The 17,905-nt window shown below is 42.2% G+C and overlaps 1 protein-coding gene across 9 annotated transcripts in view; it reads right to left on the minus strand.

The window, feature by feature from the left end:
- Nucleotides 1-387: 387 nt before the first annotated feature.
- The window catches only part of TOGARAM1 (TOG array regulator of axonemal microtubules 1), an 85,368-nt gene continuing 67,850 nt past the window's right edge, over nt 388-17,905 (minus strand). For 5 of the 9 annotated variants that reach the window (XM_073350262.2, XM_073350259.2, XM_073350261.2 and 2 more), the window contains 4 exons: nt 14,950-15,139; nt 8,467-8,686; nt 6,894-6,980; nt 388-1,573 (listed from right to left, as the gene is read on the minus strand). In XM_073350262.2, the coding sequence (XP_073206363.2) occupies nt 1,320-1,573; nt 6,894-6,980; nt 8,467-8,686; nt 14,950-15,139 (751 nt within the window). In that variant the 3' untranslated portion in view covers nt 388-1,319. Of the gene's footprint in view, nt 1,574-6,893; nt 6,981-7,645; nt 7,924-8,466; nt 8,687-10,795; nt 11,209-14,949; nt 15,140-17,905 lie in introns of those variants that run through there. The other 4 variants (XR_012159626.2, XR_012159627.2, XM_073350265.2 and 1 more) reach the window with 4 other exon arrangements.

The following is a 17,905-nucleotide window of genomic DNA, read 5'->3' on the forward strand; positions in this document are numbered from 1 at the left end:
AGGCTTGTGCTAAGGAGCTAAAGGTAGGGAATGAAAATCCTGTCAGAAATAATATCTACAACTAATTTTCCACACTTAATTTAGCTCCAGCTATATCTGTAACTGAAGTGGACACAAAAGAACTATTTGTACGGTTTCCTTGAGCTCACAATTTGAGGCGGAAAATACAGTTTTACACTTTTAACCATCTTAACTTTTTAGCACTATTTGCCCATGAAACAGAACCTTGCTTCATGGTAACATTCATCCTCTCATGATACCCAGTGTAAACCAGAACTTTACAGATAACACTAGTCTTTGTTGTATGTTTAGTTGTCCATAAATGATTTTGTTTTTGCATCCAACAAAGGGAGAGAGTTTTTGAGTGAAACATCATCATGTCACACGTTTACAGAAATAAATCCATTTATTTTTTATAACATTCCTTTTTCTTTTTAAAATGAGTACAGTACCTGTAGCCGGAGAACTCTGAAAAAAGCTATTGAAGACGTGGCACTATGTTGTTGAGAATTACACACCTGGGCTGAGAGATAACACCTTTATAAATATTTGACAGATAAAGATTAAATTTAGTGTTTTTAAACAAAACTACGGAAGTTACATTCACCACCTGGAAATTTTTTTTTAAGACAAATGTGTATTTCAAAATCTGTAAAAAGTTCCTAAATTTTTTTTTGTCATCATGCTTCATTATAACCTGTTAAAATTTTACATCTGTGCAGCTGATTATGCCCAACTGTCGAACAAATGTTACATCAATGTAACAGGAGCAATAGTAAGCTAATACTGCACAATCATAAGTGGACTGATTTAAGAAATACATATTTTTCACAAATGTCACAGAAACCCCTGTTCTTGGTACCATATACATCACTCAAGGATTTTTTTCCACTTACGTAAGTAAGGCTAAGTGAGAAAACATGTCAGAACATGATTACATAATAAAAAGTATATTATTCATTAAAAATTTCATATTTATTATTACATACAGGGTACTGTGCTGTAATTTCTAAAGAAGAGTGCAAATGAGCAGGACTGACTTCTCTTTAAAGACCTTAGATACTTCCATGTGGCCTGCAAGCAACACTGGTGAGGACAGTTCATGAGTGTTATACTGATTTGGTGTACATGTGCTGGCTCAGGACAGTGGGGTGCTCTACAGGTTGTCAATAAAGGCAGCCATTCTAGTTTTCTACATGAAAGTGCAGGCACTGTGAAAAGCAACTTTAGAACTGTTTCACTTGTCTTCATGTAAACAGGTATCAGTCTGTCATATAGTGTATGTATTGACTGAGCTACACACACACACCCCGTTTATTTTAGGTAGCTATATCAAGAAATTCTTCTAAATTCTTTTTGATGTGTGGTGGCTGAGATGCAGCCTGGATTAACAGGCTTTGACCCATTTGTGCAAAAAGTGCTTTTGATAATTTAGCTGTAGCTGTCCGAATATTTCCTCCAGCTCCCGGTAGCGAGCCACTGTTTGTCATGTTTCCTAAGAGATGCCATAGGACAACTAAAACTTTCTGCTCTATAGCATGAGGCTTCCGTGGGTATAGCTCCATAACAAGATCTGAAAGAATTAAGAGAACACAATACAACTGTAATTACCATGTTGTAGTATATTATTTGTATTTTCTTTGCAAATACCATGACCTCTGTGAATCCAATTTAAATAGTATCGCTTGACAATCATCTCCCCCTCAGAGGCTTTTTAAAAGTTATATCCATCTAGCACAAGTTAATAATTGTAACCATTCATTAAAAAATGATGTCAGATAAACCTAGAAAAGGAGGATACATTTTGAGGTTGGGTTGTTATAACTTCCTTTTCTCATCATTATGTATCAGTATTGCAGTGTGCATGTTAAGATAACTGACAGAGCGCTGGACAACGGCAGCTGTACCAGCATGCTGATCAGTGGGTCACCAATTAAATCACTCCCAAGTAAACCTCAGCAGTAAAGCTGGGTCTAATTGATAGATTGGGATGGTCCCAGGAGAGCCCCAACAGCTAATCAGCCCATTACTAAAGAGGTAGAAAAGGCATAGGAAGGAAGCGCTCAAAGAGAAAGAAAGACTGCCAGGTTTTTCAGGGTCAGAGCCCAGAGATATCTCTGAGCAGGAAGATATCTTCTCTCCACCTGTCTTGGCTCACTGAGCTGAGCTAAGGAGTGTATGCTTTTATCAATACAGATCTGCAGAAGTTGGTAAGGGTGCTGGGGAGAACATTATCAATAAATCGCACCAGACGTTTTACAAGAGGAAGGTCTCTGAGTAGTTTGTGGCTAGAAGACAGAGGAGTGAGGTGATGCTGTCACTCTAACCCACTTGTTCTGTTCTAGCCCTGGGAGGCCTGGCAGGGGTGCTCCAAAAAAGCGAGGCTCAAAAGCGGCGAATTATTGCCTTGATTGAAGGTAAGGGACTCCAAGCGTTGCTGTCACGGAGGCAGAGAGCCCAGTGCACCAGAGCAATGCCTGGGACGGAGTCCCACGAAGGGGTGGATAGCAGACATCAATATACACTTAACATTATTAGCTCATGTATAATTACTAAGGGGTTGTGCTCCTCTACTGGCAAGGGGCCACACAAGACAGTCAAGACCGGCTGAGGACTGGTTTTGAGCGGTTCCTCATGTCCGACACTGACCAATAGTAACTGTCTGCACGAGAAAGCGTTCTTCCCTAGCTAGGCCGTCACAGAGTCTTCCACAGTCCCTTACACCACTCTTCTGAGAAACCTGACAGAGTTCCACACATTCTGCAACACTTGGGCATAACAGATAGAACTAAAAACACTGTGGCAGTACAGAAGCCCTCTAATATAAATACCCATAAATAAAATAATTTCCCTACTTAAGATTTAACAACTTCAAAGCATAAATATTACAGGCATATTTTCATCTTGTCACCAGAATGGATAGCTATATAGTGCCATTAATTTTACTAGATCACCACCACCACCCTCACGGGGAAAAAAAAAACCACAACCTGATACACAAATGTGCTGGAAATTCAGCTTCATATGTAAAATGTATAAGACCGACCATACTGGGTCAGACCAAAGGTCCATCTAGCCCAGTATTCTGTCTTCTGACAGTGGCCAATGCCAGATACTTCAGCGGGAATGAACAGAACAGATAACTATCAAGTGATCCATCCCATGTCATCCAATCCCAGCTTCTCACAGTCAGAGACTTGGAACACCCAGAGCATGGGGTTGCGTCTGTGACCATCTAAGCTAATAGCAGGGATCTCAAAGTTCTGATAACAAAAATTACTATATGACCCCAGGAGGGTGGGCTGAAGCCTGAGCTCCACCACCCCTAGCAAGGGGGCCAAAGTCCAAGCCCAGCCTCCTGGACAGCAGGGCCAAAGACACTTTAGCAAAGCTTTTGACACCGTCTCCCACAGTATTCTTGCCAGCAAGTTAAAGAAGTATGGGCTGGATGAATGGACTATAAGGTGGATAGAAAGCTGGCTAGATTGCCGGGCTCAACAGGTAGTGATCAATGGCTCCATGTCTAGTTGGCAGCTGGTATCAAGTGGAGTGCCCCAAAGGTCGGTCCTCGGGCCGGTTTTGTTCAATATCTTTATAAATGACCTGGAGGATGGTGTGGATTGCACCCTCAGCAAGTTTGCAGATGACACTAAACTCGGAGGAGAGGTAGATGTGCTGGAGGGTAGGGATAGGATACAGAGGGCCCTAGACAATTAGAGGATTGGGCCAAAAGAAATCTGATGAGGTTCAACAAGGACAAGTGCAGAGTTCTGCACTTAGGACGGAAGAATCCCATGCACTGCTACAGACTAGGGACCAAATGGCTCGGCAGCAATTCGGCAGAAAAGGACCTAGGGGTTACAGTGGACAAGAAGCTGGATATGAGTCAACAGTGTGCCCTTGTTGCCAAGAAGGCCAATGGCATTTTGGGATGTATAAGTAGGAACACTGCCAGCAGATCGAGGGATGTGATCGTTCCCCTCTATTCGACATTGGTGAGGCCTCATCTGGAGTACTGTGTCCAGTTTTGGGCCCCACACTACAAGAAGGATGTAGACAAATTGGAGCGAGTCCAGCGGAGGGCAACAAAAATGATTAGGGGACTGGAACACATGACTTCTGAGGAGAGGCTGAGGGAACTGGGATTATTTAGTCTGCGGAAGAGAAGAATGAGGGAGGATTTGATAGCTGCTTTCAACTACTTGAAAGGGGGTTCCAAAGAGGATGGCTCTAGACTGTTCTCAGTGGTAGCAGATGACAGAACGAGGAGTAATGGTCTCAAGTTGCAGTGGAGGAGGTTTAGGTTGGATATTAGGAAAAACTTTTTCACTAGGAGGGTGGTGAAACACTGGAATGCGATACCTAGGGAGATGGTAGAATCTCCTTCCTTAGAAGTCTTTAAGGTCAGGCTTGACAAAGCCCTGGCTGGGATAATTCAGTTGGGGATTGGTCCTGCTTTGAGCAGGGGGTTGGACTAGATGACCTCCTGAGGTCCCTTCCAACCCTGATATTCTATGATTCTGTGAAAAGTCTGAGCCCCATCATTCAGGGCAGAAGTCCTTGGACTTCAGCTTTGATCCCAAGCAGTGAGGCTCAGGCTTTGGTTTCCAGCCAGGGTGGTGGGGCTCAGACCTTGGCTTCAGCCTCAAGCCCTAGCAAGCCTGAGGCCAGCCCTGGTGACCCCATTGAAATGGGGTCCTGACCCACAGTTTGAGAACCGCTGGATTAGTCTAATGATCTCCCACCTCCTTTAGAGTAGTGATAACAAAAGATAATTCAGCCAGATATTCATGATTATACTTATGCAACACCCATCTCCCCCCTCTCATTTCGTATTAAAGAATATAAACTCAAACTGTAGTGCAAGCTTTAGGTGTTTTGTTATAGGTGATAGGAAATGTACAACCAATGAATTTGAAACTATACTCCTAAACTATTAAACGTGATGTGGGACCACAATGAAGCTATAAGAGACATTATCTGCCCAATTGGTATATGAACACTGAGGGGGCAACTTTTAAATCTGATTTTCAGCCACGTTGAAAATCTGGTCATTATGGAGAGCATAATTAATGAATCTTAGTTAGGTAACACTTGGCTTGGGTGTTGCTGTTATCGCTGCTATATCTTCCTAACAATATTTTAACAATGTTAGTGAGAAGATCTAGAAATGTGAATCCAGCCATACACAAGACAACTGTTTCCAGGGTGAGGTACACTTACAAGTCTATTCTGTCTAAATCATCATGTCCAGGGCATCTACCTAATACATTATTTTAAAAAAAAATAATATGCTACTAGATTAAGATCCAGTAACAGAGTGTGCTGACCCCTTTCAGAGGAAATGCAGCCCACTATGCCTGTTACTGGGCCTGGGTCTCCTGTAGCATGAGGCAGTGTGATCTCTTTCGTCTTCAAGGACCGTGCAATAACAGGCTGAGAGCAAGGCCTGCTGTGAAAACTAGTAAGATATAAAAGCCAAACCACTGTGTCAATGGGAGAAAGACTTGGAAGAGAGAACAGTCTCTCTGCAGGCAAATCTGAAGAAGAACAGCCATGGCTGCAGTTTTCTCCTGACAGGGGCCTCGGGAATAAGTCTACAAAGGTCTATGGTCAGAAGCTGGTAAGGCTAGCCATGAGGGGTGGAAGGACTCTTCCCATACCCTAGTGAAAGGACTGTGGAGACCCTCTGCAGCTAAGGGGTAGAAGACTGTTGCAAACCTGATACAAGAGAGGAAGGAGAGTTACTCACCCTGAGCATTAACTGTAGTTCTTCCCAGCCAATGGGAGTGCAGAGCCAGTGCTTGGGGCATGGGTAGTGCACAGAGTCCCGTGGCCTCCCTGCCTGGGAGCCAGACCTGCTGCTGGCTGCTTCCAGGGCACAGCGTGGTGTCAGAACAGGTAGGGACTAGCCTGTCTTAACCGGGCAGCACCACTGACGGGACTTTTAACAGCCCGTCGGTGGTTCTGACCAGAGCCGCCGCAACCCAGTGCCTTACATTCTGCAGTTTCTCGTTGGAGTCTGTTTTTGAAGTTTTTTTGTTGAAGAATTGCCACTTTTAAGTCTGTTATTGAGTGTCCAGGGAGCTTGAAGTGTTCTCCGACTGCTCCCTGGACACTCAACAACAGACTTAAAAGTGGCAATTCTTCAACAAAAAAACTTCAAAAACAGACTCCAATGAGAAACTGCAGAACTGGAATTAATTTGCTAACTGGACACCATCAAATTAGGCCTGAATAAAGACTGGGAGTGGATGGGTCATTACGAAAACTAAAAACTAATTCTCCCATGCTCACGTCCCCCTACTGTTATTCACACCTTCTTGTCAACTATTTGAAATGGGCCACCCTGATTACCACTACAAAAGTGATTTTTCCTCATGTTGATAATAACCCACTTTAATGGAATTGTCTCATTAGAATTGGTAAGGCAACCCCCATCTTTTCATGTACTATGTATATATATCTTCCTACTGTATTTTCCACTGCATGCATCTGATGAAGTGGGTTGTAGCCCACGGAAGCTTATGCCTTAATGAATTTGTTAGTCTCCAAGGTGCCACAAGTACTCTTCGTTGTTTTTGCTAATACAGACTAACACGGCTACCACTCTGCCGTTTAGGTTATTATATGGCCCCCTTTGCAGGAGTATCTGACCAACTAATGTGTCTGCTCCTTTGGCTTAAAAATACTATTTCTTCTGACAGAGAACATGCAGCAAGAGAATCACTGCATGAGCCATGCGCATGATTTCTGTGGCTGCAGGGCATTTGTGCCAAATGCGATACTCTTGTTGTTGTGACAAACATAACCACTTGCATCAAGAAGTGAGTTTGGCGAATGAAAATGGAATACAAGTAAAAGTGAATTTGCAAAGCAATATGTAACTTTACCAGCAAGCTTTTCAGTCATGTCTTGTTTTGCTTTTCCATTCAAAAACTGGGCCTTTGTGCAGAATGGTTGGAGAAGCAAGTAATTATCTAAATTCAAAGAATAAAAAATGTTAAAAACCATCAGAATAATCACATTTATACAACAGTAAAGTATGTAGGCAAGTTAAAACGACTTTATAAAATAAAATCTTCAGTTCAGAATTTATTAAAATAAAACTGCTGAACCAAAGTGACTTAAGGTAGAAAGTTTCTTTTTTCACTGAAGATCAAAGAATTATTTTAACTTGTGAATTTTTATGAATAGCTACAAGAGAACTGATTTCTTGTAAGGACTAACTACTACATTACTGCAGAGTTAGAAATGTACATGGCAGCTAAGGCCACGAACATCTACATTACTGCCCATTGGCCTAGTCCTCAAAGTTGCTTAACACTTTTAAATGCTATAAAAGCCATTAAAGTTAGGGGCACTCAGCCATCTCAGCAGGTGTTCCTCAATTTGCAGGACTGGGCCCTTCCTGACTTATATAAATTGACTTACAGCAACACTGTTGCATCATTTTATGTGCTGTGTAGGATTGATCAGGGCAAACAGCCTAAGAGATGTGAATGTGCAAAGTGAAAAAGGTAATGGATAGCCTCTGTTTTTTCACACTTCCTAACAGTCACCAAAGTCAATCTATGCTCAGCATATCAATATACTCAGGCCTTGGCTACACTTACAGGTGTACAGCACTGAGAGTTAAACCCACCTTCGTACCGCTGAGTAGGGAAAGCGCTGCAGTCTGTCCACACTGACAGCTGCCAGCGCACTGTGGTGTTCACATTTGCAGCTGCCTTGGGAGCGGTGCATTATGGGCAGCTATCCCAGCATTCAAGTGGCTGCAACGTGCTTTTCAAATGGGGGGGGTGGAGTGTGACAGGGAGCATGGCGGGAGAGAGAGTGTGGGTTTTTGGGGTGCTGAGAATGCGTCCGCTTGCTGTCTTGTAAGTACAGGCCCCGCTCCCTCCCGCGCCTCTCTCTCACTCACTGAAAGCAAACGGCATAGATAGATGAGATAAGCAGCTTTCAGAAACAGACCCCCCCCCCTTCAAGCAAACATTAGCTGTCAGCACTCCAAACGGAGCCCCCCTGCCTGCCTCTCACTCATTCAAAGCAAACAGCAGCTGTGTGGTTTTTTTGATAAGCAGCCCCCCTCCGAAACTGAGCTTTGAAACGGCACTTCCGTGTCCAGAGTTCACAATTAAATTAAAAGGATTATGGGGAGTTTCCGGAGGTCAGTGTGTAATAACGATATTCCCCGTTTACACTGGAACTGGAGCGTCTCAGCCAATGCGCAACAGTTGTTAATCCTCTCGGAGGTGGAGTACCAGCAGCGCTGTAGCCGCGGAGACACAGCAATGTACGTGCCTTGCCAGTGTGGATGGGGGGTGAGGTACAGCGCTCTGGGTGGCTTTACTGCACTGTAACTCGCAAGTGTAGCCAAGGCCTCAAACCTCCTACCCACCACACATATACAATGGCTTGGTAGGAACAGTTTTATAAAGACTGGCTACTTCAACAGTTAATTACCTAAATGTTGACAAAGAGCTTGAATAACATTTGTGGCAGCAGCATAGATCCCTGGATTCTTGGAGTTCAGGTTGTTGTCTACCATGGCTGGAATCAACATGTTGATAACAGGTGATAAGTTATCTTTCAGCAAAGGAATCATCTTGTACATTGTCTCTAGAGCTACCTGATTTACTTTGCTGTTGGAGTCATGTAAGCGAGACTTGAAAGCGTCAAAGATCTGAAAAAAGCATACAAATATCACAGGAGTTAGAGAAGTTTCATGTTTTCTCACACATTATATGAGTAACTTGAGTGGTACATTTTACCCAAACAAAACTTTGATGTGCAGTCATCTGGGATTGTATCCTTTTTACCAAGGTAAAATGGAGTTTGATATTTTTATACTGTATAGAGTTCAATTTTATCTCAGTTCATATGTATTCTAGTCGTTCCCAGACAACACAATAAGGTTAAACTAGCCTTCTGTAACTTTTGATCTGATAGCCGTATTTTCTGTGCTACTGTTGTTTTTAAACAAGGCTACCCATTGAAATAGACAATCCCTAGATTTTGCGTGAGAAGAATAGAGCATCCCCCTCCCATAGCATTTCAGAGACATGTCTGTGCAGTGTTAACACCATGGGGCCTTGGTCTATGATTTCAACCCCTACGTGCTACCACAACACAAATGATAAAGAGTAAGTACGCCAAAGGAGTTTTTGCCTTCCTGAAGCAAAGACAAAACAGAAACAATAACTATTTCTATTTATAGACTTTTAAGGCCAGAAGAGACTATTATGATCATCTAGTCCAGTGGTTCTCAACAAGGGATATGTGTACCCCTCGGAGTACGCCAAGGGCTTCCTCATCTAGATATTTGCTTAATTTTACAACAGGCTACATAAAAAGCACTAGCAAAGTCAATACAAACTAAAATTTCATACAGACACTTGTTTATACTGCTTTATATACCGTACACTGAAATGTAAGTACAATATTTATATTCCAATTGATTTATTTTATAATTATATGGTAAAAATGAGAAAGCGCTCAATTTTTCAGTAATGTGTGTTGTGATGCATTTGTATGGTTATGGCTGATTTTGTAAGCAAGTAGTTTTTAAGTGAAACTTGTGGGTACACAAGACAAATCAGACTCCTGAAAGGTGTACAGTAGTCTGGAAAGGTTGAGAGCCACTGTTCTAGTCTGACCTCCTGTATAACACAGGCCATACACAGAACATCACTTAGTAATTTCTGAATCAAACCCACAATTTTTGTTTGAGCTAAAGCGTCTCTGTGACACTGACAGAACAGCCAACTTGTGGGTGACCCATAACAACTTAACAAGAAGAAAAGGAGTACTTGTGGCACCTTAGAGACTAACCAATTTATTTGAGCATGAGCTTTCGTGAGCTACAGCTCACTTCATCAGATGTTTACCGTGGAAACTGCAGCAGACTTTATATAAAGTTTCCACGGTAAACATCTGATGAAGTGAGCTGTAGCTCACGAAAGCTCATGCTCAAATAAATTGGTTAGTCTCTAAGGTGCCACAAGTACTCCTTTTCTTTTTGCGAATACAGACTAACACGGCTGTTCCTCTGAAACTTAACAAGAGGCACCGAAATGTAATCAAGACAGTCTACTTGTATGTGGATTTCAAAGAGATGTGCTAGACCAGAATTGTTAACCCATTTATTTGCAGTAATAGAAATCAAGGGTAGATGCTAAATGTATGTGTCTGTGTTTACCTGTATCTTGTTAGAAGCTTAACAATGATCTAATTAGCTGTAGATGCTAAATCCTGTTCCTGTCTTATAATTAGGGTTGTCAAGCGATTACAAAAATTAATTGTGATTAATCGCACTTTTAAACAATAGAATACCATTTATTTAAATATTTTTGGATGTTTTCTACATTTTCAAATATATTAATTTCAATTACAACACAGAACACAAAGTGTACAGTGCTCACTTTATATTTACTTTTTATTACAAATATTTGTGCTATAGAAAACAAAATAAATAGTATTTTTCAAAAAAAACAGGAGTACTTGTGACACCTTAGAGGCTAATAAATTATTTTTCAATTCACCCCATACAAGTACTGTAATACAATCTCTTTATGATGAGAGTTGAATGTACAAATGTAGAATTATGTGCAAAAAAAACTACATTCAAAAATAAAACAATGTAAAACTTTAGAGCCTACTAGTTCACTCAGTCATACTTCTTGTTCAGTCAGTCACTCAGACAAACAAGTTTGTTTACATTTTCAGGAGATAATGCTGCCTGCTTCTTGTTTACAATGTCACCTGAAAGAGACAGGCATTACAAGATATTTACGTGCCAGATGCATTAAAGATTCATATGTCCCTTCATACTTCAGCCCCATTCTAGAGGACATGTCCATGCTAATGAGGGGTTCTGCTCGATAACTATCCAAAGCAGTGCAGACCGATGCATGTTCACTTTCATCATCTGAGTCAGATGCCACCAGCAGAAGGCTGATTTTCTTTTTTGGTGGTTCGGGTTCTGCAGTTTCCGCATCAAAGTGCTGCTCTTTTAAGACTTGTGAAAGTATGCTCCACACCTCATCCCTCTCAGATTTTGGAAGGCACTTCAGATTCTTAACCTTGGGTCGAGTGTTGTAGCTATCTTGAGAAATCTCACATTGGTACCTTGTTTGCGTTTTGTGAAATCTGCAGTGAAAGTGTTCTTAAAATGAGCACCATGTGCTGGGCCATCATCCAAGACTGCTATAACATGAAATATAGGCAGAAAGTGGGTAAAACAGAGCAGGAGACATACTATTCTCTCCCAAGGAGTTCAGTCACAAATTTAATGAACACATTTTTTTAACAAGCATCATCAGCATGGAAGCATGTCCTCTGGAATGGTGGCCGAAGCATGAAGGGGCATACGAATATTTAGCATATCTGGCATGTAAATATCTTGCAATGCTGGCTACAAAAGTGTCATGCGAATGCCTGTTCTCACTTTCAGGTGACACTGTAAATAAGAAGCTGGCAGCACTATCTCCCATAAATGTAAACAAACGTATTTGTCTTAGTGATTGGCTGAACAAGAAGTAGGACTGACTGGACTTGTAGGCTCTAAAGTTTTACATTGTTTTGGTTTTGAGTGCAGTTACGTAAGAAAAAAAATCTACATTTGTAAGTTGTAATTTCAAGATAAAGAGATTGCATTATGGTATTGTATGAGGTGAACTGAAAAATACTATTTCTTTTGTTTATCTTTTTGCAGTGCAAATACTTGTAATGAAAATATAAAGTGAGCACTGTACACTTTGTAGTCTATGTTGGAATTGAAATCAACATATTTGAAAATGTAGAAAAACATCCAAAATATTTAATAAATTTCAATTGGTATTCTATTGTTTAACAGTGCGATTAAAACTGCGATTAATTACGATTAATTTTTTGAGTTAATCGCGCGAGTTAACTGCGATTAATCGACAGCCCTACTTATAATGCTTCATTACTGTATTCTATTGACTCCAAGATCAGAAGGGGACATTAGCATTTAGATGGAACTTGTGGTATAGTAATATTATTGTCCTAATCTCTCCTTGAAACCTGTAATTCCACATAGTAAACCACTTGTGATCTGTCTTCGCAAAAAGAAAAGGAGTACTTGTGGCACCTTAGAGACTAACCAATTTATTTGAGCATGAGCTTTCGTGAGCTACAGCTCACTTCATCAGATGCATGTGCTGAAAATGGCCCACCTTAATTATGCACATTGTAGGGAGAATGGTCACTTTGGATGAGCTATTACCAGCAGGATAGTGAGTTTGTGTGTGTGTTTTTTGGGAGGGGGATGAGGGGGTGAGAGAACCTGGATTTGTGCAGGAAATGGCCCAACTTTATTATCATGCACATTGTGTAAAGAGTTGTCACTTTGGATGGGCTATCACCAGCAGGAGAGTGAATTTGTGTGGGGGGGGTGGAGGGTGAGAAAACCTGGATTTGTGCTGGAAATGGCCCACCTGATGATCACTTTAGATAAGCTATTACCAGCAGGACAGTGGGGTGGGAGGAGGTATTTTTTCATATTCTCTGTGTATAAATAAAGTCTGCTGCAGTTTCCACGGCATGCATCCGATGAAGTGAGCTGTAGCTCACGAAAGCTCATGCTCAAATAAATCGGTTAGTCTCTAAGGTGCCACAAGTACTCCTTTTCTTTTTGCGAATACAGACTAACACGGCTGTTACTCTGAAACAGGAAATACAAGATTAGCATCATAGTAACAATCTGCACCGCCTATTCTTCCTTGGGAAAGGTCCTGCTATGATAAAGGTCATGCTTGTCAGCTTGGTAAGGAGTTATAAAGAAAACTCATGTTTAACTGGTTTTCTACCTTGACCCCCTAAGTCCTTTTCAGAGTCACTGCATTCCAAGATACAGTCCCCATTCTTTGTTCCTAGATGCTTTACATTCTTACAACTAGCTGTATTAAAATCCATATTGTACAAATGCATATTGTACAAATGAACTGTGGGAATGAAGAAAAATATATGTGCTTTATAGTTTAAGTAACAAAGGGTTAAATTAGTTTTAAAAAAACAAACGTGGTTATGTAGGTCATGTAAAGTGCAGTTGTGGGAAAGCCTTGAAAGTATGCCGCTTAATTGAAAAATAGGACCTGAGAGTTAACTGATAAGATAGAAGGAAGAAGAGGCCCAAATTATCAGGAATAGTTAATAATAAGGAAAGATTGTGTGAGTTGAACCAGCAATGACCCCAAACCACCAAAACCTGGGTTTTAGCTAGTCAGCCGTTAGCAGTGACCTCACTTATTTGTTAATGGCTATAAAAGGATAAGCTCTTGAAGGGTTCACTGCTAATACTTGACCAAATTGGAGCTGGCCATGGCTTAGCTCTTTTGTAAGTATTTTGATCAAATGTTTGTTATAAATGTTTTGTTACAGTTTGAATGCAGTAGTTGCCTACTATTTAGGCTATTAGATGTGTTTAGAACAATTGTAAAAATATCATTCAGACTTTGGATTTAACAGAGGAATTTATGGTTAAGATAGTAATATAGGGTACCACCAGACACTAATATCTATAATGATAAATTCCAACGAGAACCCACCTTACCAAGCAATCCAGAATGATCTGTATAACTGACCTAACCCCATCATTATTTACCATTCTAACCATTTTTATGTCATTTGCAAATTTTACCAGCAATGATTCTGTATTTTCTTCTAGATCATTGATCAGGATACTGAATAGCATTGGGCCAAGAACTGATCCATGCAGGACTCCATTAAAAGTAAAGGGATTCTGCTAGGGTTTTAACCTAATCTATTCTAGGCTGCTATTTTCCCCCTAAAAAATGGCATTCCTGAGAAAGTAGACTGGATGCAGCTACCGCATTGATACTAACAAATTAACTCTTGGAAAAAAACAGAATTAGACCTCTTCTCCTTTAAGTCCCCAAACAAGAGTGAATGAGACTTTCCAGAACTATGCTGAACAGATAGTACAGAGGAAAGCTGAGGGAAGTCTGGCAGTTGCTGATGTGGAGGACTTTGGGGGAAAGGGGTGGTGGCTGACATCTCTACTGAGACAGATTAAGGTTGTGGAGTGGTGTCTTGTTTGGTGATTATTCTAGTGATGAGGTGGGCGTCTTTGGGGGGATGTAATAAATGGTGTGGCATATCAGATGCATTAACTTTTCATTTCCTTGCTTTTTGCATTTTGTATAAATTATGCTCTGTACAGAGCAACCTTAATTCACACACAACACAGGGTTTTTGGGGTACTAATTTTGATTGTATGTCTCTCTTTTACCTTTTATGTTTTCCTTACTTTTTAGAGTTAAGATCTTCAGGCAGGTATCATATCTTCCTTTATACAATGCCTAGCACAATTATGCCCTGATCCAAATTGAAATAAGCAAGCCACTGCAAAGATTGCTTAAACTGCTCAGGAGTTCTTTAGACTGATGCAGTCTATGGCTTCCTAAAATAAGATTTGGTAAAAGGCTCACACAGTGGTGGTAGAATTGTAATAAAAAGAAAACAAGAGAAAATCCAAACTGGGCAATAGATTTTTGTTTAACTCACACAAAGATTTAACATGGAATTAAGATAAGAATAAAACCATAATAATTGGAAAAAATACTCCAGGATTAATTCTGCAATCAGGTCTTTGGCCTTCCCCAGTCTTTCCAATCCCTTCTTTTTCAACCTCTACCTAAGACACAGCTCTAAGCCTCTCTCTTTTCCCATCTGTTTCCAACTATTTTAGGACCTCGCCATCTCCTCATTAGCAAGGCCTGACCTACTCCCCACTTGCTCTGGGACTCTCCTGTTTGTCAGATTTTCATAATAAAAGACCAGACCAATGTTTTTAGTAGTGAGAATCTCTGAAGCAGTACATTCTTATTACCAAGGTTTTTCCTACACAGAATCAGGATGAAGCTTAATGGGCCTTTGAAAGAGGATGTTTTTATATACAGTTACCTTCACAATGTTCGCAACAACAAGGTCTTGATTGTTCTCCGTGTCTGATAACAGTTGTTTAATTCCATTAATTCTGTCCCGAAAGTCTTTTGCATTCAGTAAGCTTGTAATGACCTTAACATATTCTGCACTTTCTAGTGAATTACGAGCAACTGGTTTTCTTGTAATTTCACGTACTTCTGTAATCTCTCTGTTGGGGGGGAAAAAAGGATTACTGTTATCTGCTTAACATTCAGACCAGCTGGAACAATAGCCTGAAGTTAACGGGTAGTCAACTTTCTCAGCTATACAAACATCAAAAACTAAATAGAAAAACTTCCTATCAAAGGCATTTGGGCATTTTAAAGTAGGTTATTTAAAATGAACCATTTCTTACCCTACCCGAACTATGGCTCTTCGAGATGATGTCAGGGTGGATCCAACTGTAAATGCACATGCAAGCAAAATCAGCGTCTGTTGGGGCTGTGCATGCACCCTGTGCTTCCTCGTGCTCCTGTACGAGGGCATAAAGGTCAGAGCACCCAGGGACCTCTGCTCAGTTCCCCCACAACTCACAGCCTGTGTTTGCAGAGGAGTGGGAATGGAGAGCCAATCATGGGATCTGCACTTACGACACCTCTTCAAAGAACCAGAGTTATTGTAGGGTTAGGAACTGTTCATTCTTCGAGTATATGTCATTGCTGATCCCACTGTAGGCAACTGGCAAGCAGTGCCTCTTCTGGGTGGTGGAATGAGGAACATCAGCTGCAGCAGGCAAACGGGGATTGTAGCACTGTTCTTTCAAACTTGCCTGGCAGCTAAGTCCAATGCATAATGATTGACAAAAGTCAGTGGATTACTCCACATTGCCACCATGCCGATCTCAGAAACTTAGCATATTTCTGAAGTAGACAGAGGATGTTGCTGGAGCTCTGGTGGAGTAAGCCTTGATCTTCACTGGGAAAGATGTCCTAGCTAATTGGTAACACAGTAAAATACATCATGTTACCCACTTAGATATTCTTTTGAACATCAAATGCAAGTGAGGTGCCTCAGGTAAAATCTTCATATGAATTCATTTGCCAGTAGAAACCAGAGCCAAAGTCAAGGTAGATTTTATGCTTATTTAAATATCACCACAGACAAAAGGATTGATAATGGAGCTCAATGACTCCTTGTTGGCAATGGCAGTGAAATACCCCTAATTTGTCATCCTGGAAGATTTCAATACTCATATTGGCAAGGCTGCAGATGCAAAAATCCCAAAACTCATCTCCTCACTAACTCACACTCAGACTGTCGCAGGTCATCTCTGGTTCAACAACCCTCACAGCCATTCATAACCTGGATATGATCTGCAGCCTAGATATCAAGATGGAAGACATTATAACCCAGCCACAGTCTTGGACAGACCCTCACCTCGTTAAGGCAGTGATCAGAGACCCTCTAGCATCCATGTAACAAGACAGACCAGTGATCTTAATTCAACCATGAAGACTTATGGAGTCCAAGAAATTCCAAAGCCTATTATAGAAGACCAGCACCCCACTCACAGAACAAGGAGTTGAAGGGCTCCCCACTCCAGCCTGTTGGCTCTTGCTGCTTGCAGATTTGCTGTGGCAGGCTCCTTTGATGGGGGTGGGGGGAGGAAGGGCTCGCTATCTGACCATCCATGACTATAAGGGTTGGGGAGTGGAAGGGGAAACGGTTCACCAGCCCTGCAAAACACTCCATAATAAATATGGGATGCTGATGCCAGGGCAAAGGGGGTGAGGGGCAGCGTGGGGGGTGGTTCCTGGGTGAACCTTAAGGGACTAGAGCAACAGAAGGAAGAGGGGGTTTGGGGCAACCAGCAGTTGGCAGCATACGGGCTGATCTATTGGGCAGATGGACTTGGGTGTTGACGGCAGCCGAAGGGCACTGGTGGGAGCAAAGGGTGGTGGAGAGGCAGGAGAAGGGGTGAAGAGGGAGTTTGAGGGGAGGCGATGGCGAGTAGGGAAGGTTTTATTGGGGAATGGGGCTCGAGGGGATGGGGAGAAGTGGTGGGGAGGGTTGGCAGGGTGATGTTTTACAGGTATTTATTTGAGGGTTGTGTGATGGTGTGGGTTTATTTCAGGAGATGGGGGTTGGTGTGGCAGGGAAGAGGGATGAGAGGGGGCTATGGCAGGAGGTTTTGTAGGGTTTGGATTTAACTGGGGGGATCAGAAAGGTTGGATGTTTATTTTGGGATGGAGCAGCAGAGGGTTGGATGAGTTTAAGCAGGAGCTGGGTGGAGAGTTGGAGGTTATGGGGGGGCTATAGGACAGTGGTTGAGGAGAGATGGTGGGATTTGAGGGAGGGATGGGTTGGTGGGCTATAGTAGTATACTATAGTAGTAGGGGATGGGCTGTGGGAGGGACATGTTGGGGGGCTACAGCTGGGAGCACAAGGAGCTGTGGGGCAGTGCTGGTGTCCTCAGCTGGCTGTGTCTGGCTCCCTCCACTGCAGACCGCCCCCACTTTCTCCCCTCCCTGTCTATCTCATTCCTTCCATCCCTCCCTTGCTGGCACCAGCCCCAGCTCCATGCCAAAGCGCAGGGAGGGATGGACTTGCCACCACCACACCAGGGATGGAGCTGGCTCACACGACGCGGGCTGCACTTAGGATGGAAGCTACCTCCTCTAGCCCTACTACCCAGCGCCTACACCCCTTGGATCCCTCCCACACACTCTCTCCTCCAGGGCAACTAAGCAGTCGATGCTTCAGGGAGGAGCGCAAGCCTCAAAGGAAACCAATGGAAGAGGGGAGAGGAAATGTTAGAATGCTGGAGCGTTGCCCCATCCTGGATTCCAGGTGCCAGAGTGACACTCCAGACCACTCCGGCAGCGCTACACACCTGAAGATGAGGTATCATTACCATTCTGCACTGGCCTCGACCACTGACATGCTGGTCCCCAAACAGCCCCTTCTTCCCCATCACCCATACAGGGCTCCTTAG

Source organism: Lepidochelys kempii, chromosome 6, assembly GCF_965140285.1.
Source record: "Lepidochelys kempii isolate rLepKem1 chromosome 6, rLepKem1.hap1, whole genome shotgun sequence".
Lineage (NCBI taxonomy): Eukaryota > Metazoa > Chordata > Testudines > Cheloniidae > Lepidochelys > Lepidochelys kempii.